At 39.9% G+C, this 16,058-nt stretch overlaps 1 protein-coding gene across 2 annotated transcripts in view; it reads left to right on the top strand.

Annotated features, from left to right (window-relative positions):
• Positions 1-16,058, top strand: part of LOC149537333 (ENHANCED DISEASE RESISTANCE protein (DUF1336)) — a 410,405-nt gene that overhangs the window by 135,449 nt on the left and 258,898 nt on the right. For both annotated transcript variants that reach the window (XM_089802846.1, XM_089802847.1), the window contains exons 14-15: positions 971-1,179; positions 1,411-1,477. In XM_089802846.1, the coding sequence (XP_089658972.1) occupies positions 971-1,179; positions 1,411-1,477 (276 nt within the window). The remainder of the gene's footprint in view (positions 1-970; positions 1,180-1,410; positions 1,478-16,058) is intronic.

The following is a 16,058-nucleotide window of genomic DNA, read 5'->3' as shown; positions in this document are numbered from 1 at the left end:
ACTTAGGCAAATCTGACAAACAGAGACCAAGAGAAAGATTTCCTCAGTTCAGCTATGTGATGGGCTAAAAAAGGGCTAAGTGGACAAAGAAGCTGGGGCTCAAACCAATTTTGGCAATGCCAAATTGAGTCCCAATCAGTACTTTTCAACAAGTTAGAGAACACTTGAGAAGTATAAGTCCCCCTATTAATTCTTTCATAAAGTTTCCATGGTAATCAAAGAATGTTTTTGGAAAAGCAGGTGTCTTGAACCTGAGTCAAAGGTTTTTTTGAAATGAATAAAACAGCAAAACTCTTTAAAATGGCGGCCTTTTTAATCCATGTTTTTGGAAAAGCAGGTGTCTTGAACCTGAGTCAAAGGTTTTTTTGAAATGAATAAAACAGCAAAACTCTTTAAAATGGCGGCCTTTTTAATCCATGCACCTGGCATGAAGTTGTGTAAAAACATGTTAAGCAAGGATCATCTATTGTAGGGTCTCACATAGTTTGTCCATCAGTTGCATAGTCCATTAGATTGAGAACAACCTTTTGGAAAACTCGGGTGTGATTAATTGGCATTGATGTTTTGGATATGATTCCATGATCAAAAGATCATGGAGTGCATGATCTAAAACATCCATGCAAGTCAAATATATAGTTTTTCTAGAAGCTTGTTCTTAACCTATATAGATTGTTTATATATATATATAACCAAGGAAAATTTAAAAAACTGCCTACTTCATATAACCAAACTTACCTACATATCTGATTGGTTAATTTGTTTATCTTTTTGACGTTTAACTTGTTAGTATCTAATATGAAAATTAAAACTACTGTTGTTTCATTTGAAATTTATTGAGACTCTATTAGATCTGGATTTATAAACTATTGTCTTATTTCACTGGATTCTGTCGATTATTGTCAAAGATGTTGAGTGTTCCTTCATCATGAGCAACAAATTACATCTTGAATTATTATGGTGAGGTCATCAGGTTTGAGAGAATACTTTGGAGCAAATCCTGGTCTCAGTCTCGAGGCATTACCTGTAACAGCCAAAACGAAAGCTCAAGGGGTTTCAGACATCAAGGTTGGACTTCCTGAATTTGAAACAGAAGAAGAGTTTTATGATGCAATTGCTGCTCAGGGCCCAATGGATGGTGAAGATAGTGACGAGGATGAGGATGAACAATCTCCTGAGAAGGTATTCTTTTAATCTTCCCTTTTAAAATGTTAGCTTCTGCACATCAAATTTCAAGTAGTTAGTGGTGAATATTTTCCCTTTCTATAAGACATTTTCTTATTGGAACAGAAAGATGGTACAGTATTAGGTTTGGAGTGATTCATTTCTATAGGAAGTTTTTTAGGATTGCTTTTTTAATTGCGCGTAGCTTCTAATCAAGATAATTTTTTTCCCCGTGATGCACTAAATCAGGGTGGTTCACATAGGTTGAAGAATATTTCATGGGCTGTACTTAGCATGTCATTGATGGGCCCGCCAGGTCTCCCTCTCTCTCTCTCTCTCTCTCTCTCTCTCTCTCTCATCCTGCCTTTTCTAGTCACTTTGACTGTGCCAAGCATAATGAATATTATCTATGGATGTAACAGCTGGATTTTCTACAACTACTTTTTTCATTTATCTAATCCGATTTTTAGTTTACATTATTCAATTACATAATCAGCTGAATCTAAAATTCTAAACTAACTGTTGAGATCAATCTAGACTAAATACTGAAGTTAAACTGAAACTAAATCTATTCTATTTACTGAATTTAAATCTAATCTAAATTTTGAGAATAAATCTAATATAATACTGAAATTGAATCTAAATGCTGAAATTTAACCCTAATCTGAATTGTTGAAATGAGAAGTTACATCTAACATGCTAAAAAGTACTAAATTATATTTCTATGATAACATCTATTTCCAAGAAAAATGTTTTAGTTGAAAAATAAGGAAAACTAACTTAAAAGCAAAGATACGTACTGATTTACTTGAGAGACTTTTCCAATTAATTGACCAAGCTCTGACTTTGGTGAGAGGAGAAGCATTAACGTAAGCTTCACCTCCCAACCGCGGACCTTTTTACTTATCCCCACAAGTTCTAAATTAATAGAACAGCCCTCCCTACCCTGAGGTTAGGCTTGGGACGTTCGTTGATCCAGTCATCGGAGTACTCAGGTGGGTTGAGGTCCCAACAGCTATTCGGTTGAATAACTGAAGCATCAGGATAACAACGCGATCGTTTTGTTGTGGCAAGTCTGCCTTTTATCACCCTGGCCAGGGATTTCAGAGGTGGGTTTTTATAACCCGATCTCCACCACTCAGCTTGACAACTAATTATCGAAGTGGAATCACATGAGCTATTTGCATTAGATTAATTTGTGCATTATCAATTACTGATATCATTCTTGTTTTTCTTTTATCAGATTCATGTACACCTCACACCATCAACAGAGCTTTAGATCGGTGTCTCCTCGGTGCCTGAATTGTTACATCTTATACCTATTTTTAAGATTATGACTTTACATCCTATGAAATTCCTTGGTATTCAGAATTGATCATTAATATTGTTTGTTTGTTTGAGAACATAACATTTCAAGACAAAATCTACAGATTAAGACATACCTGGTTTGATAATGGTATAGTCTATATTCAAAAAGTATTTTTTTAAGTGATGGCAATCGGTAATAATAGACAATGAATATGTTGAGAACATAAAGCTTTAATACTTCCATAGTTGGCTTTTATTATAAACACCAACTACTTCATTAGCAACCATGAAAACAAGTTTTGTTGGCATTCTCAAATAATCTGAGCACGCAATATTGTGCACGCAACTCTTATGTTTTGAATCAACCCGACTCAGAAAGGACAAAACGTGATTGAAAGTTGGAAGATAAAAACAATTTAACACATCCTTACTTGGCTTTGGCTATATAGACGGGTTACTGTATCTTGCTTGGTGGCCTCTTCAGACATCCGCTAGAACCAATGATCAGAGATGTGCAAAAATGATTTCGTGGGAGCTCAGAGGGTATAATATCGTGGCTAGACAGGATGATGTTGCAGGTGATAAAAGTATTTGCAGGATGGTTGACGGATTTTCATGGTGATAAACGTATTTGCAAAAAGAGTTTGAGACGAATATCTCAGGATGCCTGAAAGACAACAAGGCTAGCTTATTTATTAATTCGCATTTGACCTTACAGCTTCTTGTCGTTACAAGACTCATTTCAACTTCAAGATTGGAAAAGAAAGAAAGAATCAAAAAGAGGTGGAAAGATGAATTGGTCAGTTTTTAATAATATCATTTTATATTATTTTGTTATCTTTATTAAGGTTATAAGTATGTACACACAAGGTGGCATTATTGAACTATAATTTTTAATGTAAAAGTGCCATCTTGTGTTTATACATTTATGATTTTAATTAAGCAAATAAAATAATGTAAGGTGATATTATTATTATTTGATAAATTAAATTAAGGTAAGAATTTTGTTTATATTTATTATTATTTTATTTTAACTTTAATTTTTTTAGCTCGTGCGGATTCCACTAAGAAATTTGTTGTCAAATTCAAATAACTTGCCATGGCGATTTTTAGGTCAAACCTGTCATTTTTGATGATTGGATCTTATGACCATTCCATTCCGATGACCTCGTTTCATGATGCTTCCCCTCTTTCTTTAGTCTTTATCCTGCAACCTTCAAAACAATCATTCTCGCCAAAACATCAATTCATGATTCATAATTTATTAGATAATATCGTTAGGAATTTCATCATAAATACTAACTGAATGAACAACGGCTAAAAACTATCTTCATTTCACATGAACACAATGGCTAAATTTAACTGACTTAAATTCATATAGTAATTTAGATCGATGCAACGTCTTAAGATAACTGCTTCAATTTCACATGAACATGAATAAATAAAGCAACGGCTATAACTACCATGATGAAACAACGGCTAACTTCACTTGAACATGAAAAATTATTTTGGTTCAATGGCTATATTTAGCTTAAAGAAATTTTAGGGCAAAAATTGGGATGTAACAATGGATTTCTTTGTATGATTTTTTTAATCAAGAGCAGGAATGCTTATAAACTAAATAAAGCTGGTCGTCAATCGGTTGAAACAATTTTCCCAAATTATCTATTTTGCCAATAATTTACACCATTCAGGTGGGACTCTATAATGAAAAAGGAAGCATGGCTAGTAAATTATAATAAATGTTGATGATTAGCTTCATTCACATAAATTGGATTATAATATAAACTATCTAGATCTGCATATAACATACATGCATACAGACTAACACACTTTGCTCATATTAGAACATACACATATATACTAAAATACAGATCATTGTATTGTCATCCACTAAATCTGTTATTCTTATCCAATCATATCATCGATCTGTTCAGACAGATCTTTTCTTGACATTTCATGTTCATATATTGATTGAGCCATGATCATGTGATTGGCTTATATGCATATATATAATCAGATCGAAGTTTGATTAATTTCCTTTGGAGATCGGCGACTTTGTGAAGAGGTTTGATTAAGCTCAAACTCAAACTAATAATAATAAACACCGATTGGTAATCAGTTCATTTTGCATTATAAATCGCTCTTAGTGAAAAGACATGTCTTGAGTGGATGTGTCCACTTTGTGGAGACACATACACCCAAGACATAGTATTTCAAATCTATATGTATATGCTTATACTTGGCCAGGCGAGAGAGCATTGAAATTCAGAAATGCTCTGCCTTATTTGGAGTTCTGAAATAATACCTTAATATTCAGTAGTTCTTAATATTGAATCTGCTTGACTTGCATTTGGAATAGATCAAGTCTAACACATTCAGATTGGAATCTGCAAACAAAAGATATCAGAGTTTCGTAATCATTCATTTCTGAAATGAAAAGACATCCTTCACTATAATCTGATATAAATTTAATCTACAGTTTTTACGGTATTAGAGCCTTGCTAAGGAAGATCCGATTAAATTTGAGATATCAGATTACACTTTGTTGACATTACAGTCATATTTCATTCTTCATAATGTCATGCATGATTAGATTTGAGGATCGTCTTGAAGGTGCGAACTATTTTACATATTTGAAGTTTAGAATTATGATGATTCTAAAAGAGAATAAGTTCGATTCATTTGTGAAAGAAGATATGATAGAACTAGAGAATGACCCATAGAAATCTCAATGGGTTGAGAATAATGATAAAGCCATGAAACTAATAGTAGATGCAGTTAGGGATCATATTGTTCAGCCCATAGGTGAACAGGAAAGAAACATATAATAACTTATCAAAGTAAAATGCTATTCATTAATCAAATGCTTTTCGTACATAACAATAATGTTCCATACAATGTTGCCGATTACATAACTGAAAGCTACATTTATAATATTCGATACGGTGCTTATGAAACGACACAACCATGTCTGTACTTGTAACTGCCTAACTACCCATTTTGCTAGACATCATCCCCCCCAAAAAAGAAAAGTCATCTCCTGGCGACTCAAAGCTAACAAAATTAGGAGACAACATACAAACATAGAAACCACATAGACTAGAGAGGAGGTTGCATCCCTGAAGTGTTATGCTGCTGGCACAACCCATAAACTTGATCAGTGCGGATGCGTAAGTTCTTCTACGTCCGTGTGCTAACTTCCATTGCCTCCTTCAAGAGAAGTGTTGCCTCCATGGCCTGGGCTTGGATTGTCTGCAATCCTTGTTTGGCCGCTTGCAATCTTTGTTCGGCCGCTTTCTTATCTCGTAAGACCATTGCTTGCTCAGCTGCTTGCTGGCTAACCAATTCAGTAGCTAACTTCTCTTGAGCTTCTATCTCGACTGTTGTAGACCTCACCACTGCAATCCTCTCTGCTTCCCTATTCGCCTCTGCATGTCTATGAGCATAGTAGACGTCTTTATACACCCCTACTATCTTGTGTGGTAGCTTCTCCATAGCCGTGTTGCATAGTCCCAACTTAGGTTCTGTAGCCCAATTAGCCAACATCTCTGATGTTACCACTATAGGCCATCCCTTGGCCTCAAAGCAAGAGAGAAAATGCTTAGGACAAACCCCTCGAATATAGGTTCGGACCACATGTAACTCCTTATGGGTCAAAGCTTGATATCCAATAATTCGTCCTCTCTCTAGCACAACCCCTAGGGCTTTGAGGTATGCCTTGCATCTGTCCTCATTCGACCCATAATCTTCTTTTCCCACAGCATCAACATTCCACTCCATATCTATATCCATCTTTGCCTCTTCTGTGGTTGCCACTTCCACCTCTGGTGCTGCCTCCCCATCTCCAGGTGCATTCTTGGACTGTGGTACTCCCAACTCCTATGGCTCTAATACCATAGCTACTCCTGGGGATAGCTTTCCCTGCCTTGGGGGTTGAATGGAGGAACTGACATCTACAGGAATGAGTCGAAACTTTTGTCTCAAAAATATACTGGTTCTGTCCATCACCTCAAATTTCTCCATTTGTGCTACCTGTGGTTGTGTTGTTTGGGTCATCTCAATGCTCTCAACTGGCTATGCTGGCTATGCCTTGGCCAACAAATATGAAGATATGGTGACAACAACGTTAGAGTCGATCACATCTAGTCGAACCTGAGGTTCGGGCTTTGGCGGGTGCATCTCTACTAACTTTGGTGCCGGTATTGCTGCTCCAATTGGATCTGCTGAAACATTTTGTGGAGTCATAACATTTGTGGTTTCTGTCCTGGTTGTCGGTGGACTCATGATAATTGGCGCATGCCTCTAGCCAAATGACAGAAAAAGCGAGGTAGTGGCTATCAAGTGTGCTGAAGTCAACAATTGGGGAAGGGTGAAAAGTGTGGACCCTCCAACTGCCGCATTGCTCCCAACCTCTATCAAGGTACTCTCTTCCTCAGAATCAACCCCACTGGTCTCTGTGGTTTACTTGATTCCACTGTCCATGTCCTCATATGCATCCAACCCCTTCAATACCCTCTTTTGACTGGCAGTAGTTCCACTCGTATCTAAATGTCTCCAGTAGAATACTGGAGGTTCTCTTGGCACCAATTTCCCCCTTGGTGGAACTTGAAAATCGTTTGCTGGAACTTGATGAAGGGCTGCTTCTAGAAACAAGTCGATGGCATGATGTGGCATGAAAAATGTCTGATGCTATAATGTCATAAACTCCTCCATTCTATCTGTAAGGACCGTGGCCCAATCATAGACAATACCATTCATTATGCTATTCATGAATGTAATTTGAGGCAGGGTGATATTTGAGGCCTTACTCGCCCTCGTCAACCTGCTTTTTATTACATCCATAATACATCTCCAATGACCCTCTCAGATAAAATTTCACCATAGTCCTCGGCTCTTGGTACCTTTCACCACAGATTCCAATTCCTTTGGTGTGAGGTCACGACCCACCAATTTTACCCGATATTTCTTGCATTCTGGTGACAAGTTGTGACTCTTGATCACCACTTTGCGACCTCGTTGGCTAGGAATGCCAAGTACCCTGCTAAAATCTCGTGCTTTGAAGGAGACTGTCATCGGCTACTTCTTGTAGACAAATGTGCTTAATCGGCTGTTCCTATTGTAGCTTTCGATCATAGTTCTTATGATTGTCTCAAACAACATAATGGAAAACACAGAGTTGTATTGCCCAATGGACTTGGGCATGGATCATAATTTGCTTGATTAGTTTTGTATCCGCTGTCTCTCGCCACCATCTCTAGCACTCACTGCCATTCAACCCTTCGAACTGGACTGTGAGATGTGATAGGTCGGCCTTCACCTTCTGTTTCTTGCTACTGAATGTTGGCAGCCCTACAACTTGGACTCTAGAAGCCAACACTCTTGCATTCTTTTCCATACTATTTTCCTTCAACTGTTCTTTCTACTGTTTTCTTTTTCCTATTGACTGCATCGTAACAGTCTCTTGTTTTGTTTTTTATTTTAACAAAACAAAAAAAGGGTTAGGTTTTGCTTTCTCGACGGTAATGCTCCTTTGGACGGCCATGTTGTATGTTTTGCCCCAAAACTGAATGCTCTTGTTTGTGTCTTCACTTCCTTGTGAATGTTCTTCTTATGTCTCCCACGGATGCTCCATCTTGTCTTTGTAGCATAAATCAAGAAATTCTGAAGTCAAATGGCTAACTTTTGCACTTGTGGAGGCGACAATCTCTAGCCTAGCTTGCTTTTCCTTTATTCTCCTTTTCTTTTTGCATGACGACCTCCCTTCTCCACTGACTCTCCTTGTAAACGGTCTGCACAGGGTTTTCCTTTCCGTTGAATGCCAATTTCTCCACGGACGGCGGATTATATATACTCTCCGATTTCTCTCCTCACACTTTATGGCCTTGGTGGAGTTTATAGACAGTTCATAGCCGCTTCATATCTGCTGTTGCTCTCTCTCTGTGTTAGTCTGCTGAAGTTTTAACTATTGTTGTCGTTTTTGTCTGCTGGAATTTAGCCTTCACACCGTGGAAGTCTTCCAGCTTTAGCCACAACAATCTTCTAGCCAAGTTGAATTCCCATCGAGTATTGCGGATTTCCTCACCTTTTAGCCGTTCATAATAAATTTTCAGCTTCGATCCATTGATGGTGTCAGGGATTTCGTGCCCGTCCAAGGTCCATAATTTTATGGATCCATTGTCATTGACTTCTTTCACTTTATATGGTCCGAGCCATTTAACTTTGAATTTCCTTGGTTTTATCTTGTTGCGGCCGTTGTACCGAAGCATGAGTTGGCCTAGCTGAAACCTTGTTCTTTTCAAATGTTTGTCGTGCTATGCCTTTTAACGGTTTTGCACTACCTTTTTCGTCCATTGCGCTATCAATCTGCGTTCATCTAGTTTGTTCAATTGATATAGGCGTTCACATAGACTCTTCATATCTTTGAGTCTATTGTCAATTGCAATCCGCAAACTTGGGACAATAAATTCGGTTGGTACCACAGCTTGTTGGCCAAACATTAACTGGAACGACGTTTGTCTAATTGTGACTTTGAATGTGGTGCGGTAGGCCCACAACGCCGAAGGCAACTTTTCCTCCTAGTCCGCCTGTTCGACTCGACATAATTCATATATGATGGCCACAAGGATTTTGTTTGTTGCTTCTGCCTAGCCATTAGCTCGTGGGTAATATGGACTTGACAACGAATGAACAATCTTGAATTCCGTTGTCAATAATTTGATCACGTGATTGACAAAGTGACCCCCTCTATCACTTTTCAACTGGATAGGTACACCATATTGTGTGATGATCTCTTCATACAAAAATTTTGTCATACTTATTGCATAGTTTTTTGGTAGTGCCTGTGACTCTACCCATTTTGTTAAATAATTTGTAGCCACCACCATGTATCGACAACATTGGGCCCTACTCACCTTCAATGGACCAATAAAGTCTATTCGCTAACGTTCAAACAACTCCTAGGCATGGGACGAGTTTAATGGCATGAAGTTCCTCTTGAGTGCTTTGTCGGCTCTCTGGCATGTACTATAGCTCAACACCCATTCCTGCGCATCATTGTAAAGTGTGGGCGACCATAACCTAGCAAGAACCTTCCATGTTGTTGTGTTGGGTCCCATGTGGCCGCTTGCTGGACCTTAATGTGATTCCCTTAGAACACTCCGCACTTCTTCTACCATTACACATCGTCTCAGCACTTGATTAGGACCCATCTAGTATAGGAGAGCATTTATCAGTTGGAAAGTCTAACTCCTTAAAACTAGCTTTCGCCATTCGCCTGGCGGCATCTCTCTCAGAAATTGAGACTTGGATAGATATTACTTGATAGACTTGTACCATCCTAGGAGAATGGCGATTTTGAATAAGTGTGAATCTAGAAAATCATCATTGGCCCGTTCCAATGGCTCTCTTGCTCTCCAGACCTGATTTGGGAGAGTTGGTCCGCAATGACATGACTCTTCCTAGGTTGCACAATGATGGTGAAGGTGAATTCCTATAGTAGCAACAACCATCTACTAATCTTGCCTTGGATAATTGGTTTGTTCACCAAGTACATCAATGCCTGGTGATCCACGTAAAAGGTAAATGGTGTAGCCAATAGGTAATGTCTTAATTTTTGTACTGAGTACACCATCCTGAGAGCGTCCCTTTCAGTGGTGCTGTAATTCTTCTTGGCTTTTGACACTAGTCGGCTTGCGAAATACACAGGGTGATCGAGGCCATGGTCACTAGTCTACACCAACGTTGCACCTATGGCGAAGTTTGAAGCGCCCACATGGATGTGGAACTCCTTGTCCTAGTTTGGGTACGCAAGATGGGTGGCCACAACAGTCTATTTTTCAACTCTATGAAGGCAGTCTCTTGCTCGGAACTCCAGATGTATAGTTCTCCCTTCCAAACAATTTCTTTACGAACAGTTTATAATATCCAATGTGCTCGAGAAAAGACTTGACTCTGGATACCTACGTTGGTGCTTCCATTTCTTCGATCACCCTTACTTTATTACGGTCAGTCTTCAATCTTGACTTGCAAACAATGTGCCCCAGTGGTTTGCATTGAGGAACCATGAACTAAATATTTTTGGATTTAATGCCAGCCTTGCTTGCCGAGACTTCTCCATATATTCCTGGAGCGCCTTGAAGTAGTTGTCTTTTCCACTGAAGATGGACAAATTATCCAAAAATGTTCGGAAGTTGCCTACCAACATTTCGTCTAATATGTGCAAAATGATCCGCTAAAACGTAGCAGGTGCGTTACATAATCCGAAGGGCATTCGGTTGTAAGCATACACTCCATCCTCCACCACAAAAGTAATTTTCAGCTTATCTTCTTCAATGATGGAGATTTGGTTATAGCTGAAGAATCCATCCATGAAGGAAAACATCTCATGTCCTACCACTTCTTCCAGAATTGTGTCGGTAAACCGGATTGGAAAGTGATCTTTTATTGTGATCACATTAGGAACCAAAAATCCACACATCCGGATTTGGATCCCGTCCTTAATGGATGTCACAATTGGTGACACCCACTCACTTGTTTGAACTTTGAATATTATGTTGGCTTCTAGCATTCGTTGTATTTCCTTGTCGACGCGGACTGCGTACTTGTTCATTCTGTACGGTCGCTTTCGCATAGGTATGGCTCCGAGTACCAAGGGTATGCGGTGGACACACATTTCTGGTGGAACCCCTTTTAAATCCTTGTAAGTCCACGCAAATACATCTTTATACTCCATAAAGATTTTAAATGCCGCGACCTTCAGTACCGAGTTCTAGTCGTCTCCAACCAGTATGTTCCTCAGATTCTCTGTGTCGCCAAGATTAGTAGCCTCTATTGACGACTCTTCGTATCTTATAGCTTTCCTTTCAAAGTAATGGGTGGGACTTCCGTTGATCTCTGCATTGCCTCCTTTGTATTCCATGAACTTTGGTGGAAATACCTCCTTCTCATCTTTCGACTCCTTGATGCCAAGCATGTAGAAATGGAAGAGCTCATAATCTTCCATCTGCCAAAGGAAAAGTCCATTTAATGAACTGGTCTCGTCTCCTGAACATTCTTCCAATTCTAAAACGCCTTCGTCATTCGAATCCATACAGGGTCTTCCCTCATTTGTCTGATGTTCCTTGTTTGACTTGGACTTCGACGACAATGCCATTTCTTCACTTACTCTTTGAGTTCGGAGATCAATGGCAAAATTCTACCTCTGCTTTCCATCGACAAAATATTTTTCTTCTAGATGTGATACACTTTGGCAGCCACCAACCATCCTCTTTCAAGAATAGCATCATATCCCTTTTTCTTCAAGGGAATCACAACGAAATCCAATACAAATTCAATGGTTACTTGTTGAGCCACAGGGTCCCTAGGGGCTTTATCCCTTGCTGGTTGGCGCCAAGCAAGTTGAATGTGGGCAGCCATAGGGTAGGCTTGCCCAGTTTCTTCCATGTCTCCTCTAGGAGCACATTCACCCCAGTCCCATCATCCATGATGGTATGGTTCTGAGGATTCTCATCTCGACTATCGCCGAGTGACAGCCGTTGCTTATTGTCAGCAAGATGGGATCTGTGGCCAACCCTCTTAGAACAATTCGTTGTTTCTTTGTCTCGGACGAGTTTGCGTAGGCATTTAATAATGCTGTCCTTAGTTGTGGTACCATTTGTAGTAGGTCTTGAAGTCTAACAAGCACCTCCATTTGCAGCAAATGATTGACCAAGTTGTTCTCCCCCTCCAATCGTCCAGGAATAGTATCTTTCATATCTTTTGTAGCCCTCATTACCCTTTCTACGTCTTCCCGTGCCTCTTGCAATCTCTTCTTTGTGCGGGGGTCAGGATAGGCTGCTTGCTTGGCTTGATTGCGGGTGACAATAAGAACTTTCTCCTTGTCAATGTGAATGAGGTTTACTTGTTTTGGACAATTGGTGTCTTCGTGGTCCTCTGGACCACACCATCGACATAATTTTTGAGGAGTGTCGTTCTTCGAACACTCTTTGGCGAAATGGTCCCATTGGCTACATGCCCGACATTGGATTATGGGTCTTGCCTTGGAATCATATTGTATCCAGTTCCTGTTGTCATTGCTGCCCCGACCTCCTTGATGGTTGTTTTTGTAGCCGCTGGATGTAGCGTTGCTATTGCCCTGGGTCTCATTATTAGTGCTAGAAGTGGATGGTTGTTCCTGTCTAAATAGTATCTGCTGACTTCGTGTCTTCATGTTGAACAGACACTTCTTCGCAGAATGACCCAAGATATGACAGATATTGCACATTGCCTTTTTAGGGCACACACCCTTTGGGTGACTCCCTTCATGAACTTAAATTCAGTGTAAACCAGGTGTGCGTATAGGGGTCAAAAACCTGAAGCACTTGGTGCGTGTACGCACCCGGTGGCGGTGTGACATGTAGTCGAGTACTCCCACTGGCCGAAAATGCTCTGCTGCACCTCAGCTGCACCGGTCGAGCACCCGGATGGTTCGCAAGTGCGTCACGGGTTCTTGGGTGCGGGGGTGCTCCCAAGGTGCTTGTGGGGTGCTTCCAGGGTGCAGCTGGTTGAATGGCCCAAATAGTTAAAAAATAAATAAATTTTCTTTTCTTTTCTAATTTGTTTTTTATGCATGCTAAGAGAGCACTTGGGATGATTCCATTGTTATTATTGACATTTTGTCATTTTGTTGATTCTACTTTGATATTGCTACGATACATTATTTCATTTCACTGTTTCGTGCTACTCAGCTCATTGTTGTCATGAGCATCTTTATGATATATCATATATGATATTCATATTTGAACAATGAATTTTGAGTCTTGCATCTTGAACAAAGTTAATTTGTTAAATGGTCATTGGTAACGGTTATGAAGTTTCAAGTTTCAAGTTTGAACTTATGGTTTGTGAATCCCCCCCCCCCCGCCCCTTTTCCGCACCCCTGCCTTCCCCCCACCGTCCCCAGATTGAGCCCATTTTTTTCCTGCACCTGAAACTCATCCCGACGTCCCCCAGCACCACCGCACCCCAGTGCCGGGGTAACATTGCTTAAACTCCTTCATTCACTTCAAGTCCTTTTGGAGGGCTTGTACTTTCTTGCTGGGTTCCTCCTCACTATTTGCGCTACTTTCCTCGTCAGAGGACTCGTCACTTTTAAGGAGGATGAGGATTTACTTTTCTTCTTCTTTTTCTTTGCAATCTTGCCCTCACTTTCTAAGTTTAGGGCATGGTCATAGGCATTTGTATATGATGTGGGGGGGATTATTTTCATTTTCTTTCTCAATGCGCCGTAGAGTCCTTCGACAAACCAACATTTCTTTAGTTCATCTGTGGGTTGAGTACCCATCCGACTAAGAAGATCTTTGAGCCTTTGATTGTAGGCTTAAACGACGTCCTTCTTTTCTTGTTTATAGTTGTAGATCTCTGTGACAACCTCGTCGTCATCCCTTAGCAGTTGGAATTCTACTTGAAAATTTTTCTTCAGATGATCCCAAGTGGAGATATTTGCCTTGTCCATGTCGAAGAAGCAATCCACGACCACTCCCCATAGATTGGCTAGGAACTGGTTCAAACACTCATTGGCGACAGTGATCGAGTCGATAGTCCATATGGTTTCGCATGTATGACAATGCTGTACAGGGTCTTTCTTCCCGTCGCCTGTAAACTTCGGGAGTTTTTGCTTTTGAGATTTTGTTTTTCTCATCCTTTGATGATCACTTGGTTGTGTTCTCGAACTATTAGGGGCTAGTCCCAATGGGTTACTTTGAACATTGTGTAGTGTCCCTCCGACACTTTCTTGTGCCTCGCTGTCTTTTGTTGGCCTCGCCTCCCTTTCTACTTCTTTATGGGCTACCTTTCGTAGTGGTGTATGGGATCAATGCAAAAACTCTTCTCCTATCTCCTCAAGCACTGGTAGTCCGTGCCGTGTTTCCTCAAGCAACTCCTCATTGCTCCATACCCGCCGTTCCAGCGAATTGTGGCACCCTTTGGTAGTTTCAGCGCATTCAGCATGGTTGCCTTTTGTCACCCTCAATGATTCCTCTTATTGCCACATAGTTTGATCTTCGGCAAGTTGCCTTAGCTGCCACCTTTGCTTGGCTTGGATTAAATCTCCTCGCATAGATTGTAATTCATCAACATCCTCCCTTAAGTTCCTATTTTTGTTTAAAAGATTGGGCATTTGACATATACCATTATATAAAATCAAATCATAACACTCTTTTATTTATTTACTCTATATACATCATTTGTCGACTCAAGCAACAGTTACAAACTCAATACTCTTTGGCACCACGGCTCAAAAGCTCATGGTTCTATTTTGCGACGTCGTGCATCTCTCTCCTCATAGAAATTCTTGAGTGTCTCCTGACGATGTTCCTTGCGTTCCACTTCCTCCTTGCATCTCTTCTGTGCTAGGTACGCTTGTGCAATTAGACAGGGGTGTTGGTCTAAAAATTTGTTCATGGTTGGGCTTGTGTGCATAGCATCCCACACATTGTTTGTTGTAACTTCATTCTCCGCGGCTTCTCTCTGTATGAAGGTTTCCAGGCTTACGCGGTATAGGATGTGAAAGTTCTAGGCTGCCTCGTGTTTACCTTCCAAAATTTCTGTTTTGTCATCCTCATTTGTTTTCCAGTTGTCTTGTACATTTATTCCCATTTATCCTCGGTCTTCCATACTACTCCAGATTCGAATTGGCAATGATGCCAAATGTTCAACCCGTAGGTGAACAGGAAAGAAACATATAATAACTTATCAAAGTAAAATGCTATTCATTAATCAAATGCTTTCCGTACATAACAATGTTCTATACAATGATGTCGATTACATAAGTGAAAGCTACATTTATAATATCCGATACAGTGCTTATGAAACGACACAACCGTGTCTGCACTAGTTGTATATGAGCAATGTTAGTATGCTAATAGAAACCAAATTTAAATAAAGCTTCTACAAACTAAACAAAATTCATAAACTTCAAGATAGACTAAGATGAACTCTCAATTGAGAATATGAGCCATTAATGGACTCTCTCAATGAGAAGCTCTCTTGTTGAGTGGCTTTGTCTAAATAGATAGGATGTATGCTCTAACTTATGCTTCAAAAAGGGCTTCAAATGGAGTTGGAATTTGGGTGTGAGTGTATGGTTTTGATGTAAAATGGCTTCTTAAAATGGCATTATGACTTTACTTCATGGATTGTGTTTTTTTGCAAAGGGGAAGGATCCAATTTATAGGCAAGAGGCTTGAGGGATTGAGGGCTAAGATGCAAGGATGGGAAAAAACTCATGGAGGGCTCAGATTGCATGAGAGGAGAGCACATGGATTGTGCTTCCTTACAACCAATCAGGGAGTGACACGTCACAGGGTGAGAGGATGGAGGAAAGGGGAAGGATGAGTCAACGAAGGAGGCTCAAGGGATAAAATCTTCATAAAGACCCTCATAATGGCTTGTAAGAGCAATAAAAGGGCTTTGGAAGAGTCATTTATGGCCTAGTGGGCTTCATAAAGTTTTATGGTTGGGATATTTTGAAGGAGATGAGAGGAATTTCGACTTGGGCTTGATTAGGAAGGTTTTAAGCTTGCTTAGGCTTGTGCAAATGATTAGAGGAT

This window comes from Cupressus sempervirens, chromosome 9 (assembly GCF_028749045.1).
Source record: "Cupressus sempervirens isolate cs-2001-9-10 chromosome 9, ASM2874904v1, whole genome shotgun sequence".
NCBI classification, from domain to species: domain Eukaryota; kingdom Viridiplantae; phylum Streptophyta; class Pinopsida; order Cupressales; family Cupressaceae; genus Cupressus; species Cupressus sempervirens.
The sequence above is the reverse complement of the archived record's forward strand: the minus strand, read 5'-3'. Positions and strand labels throughout refer to the sequence as shown.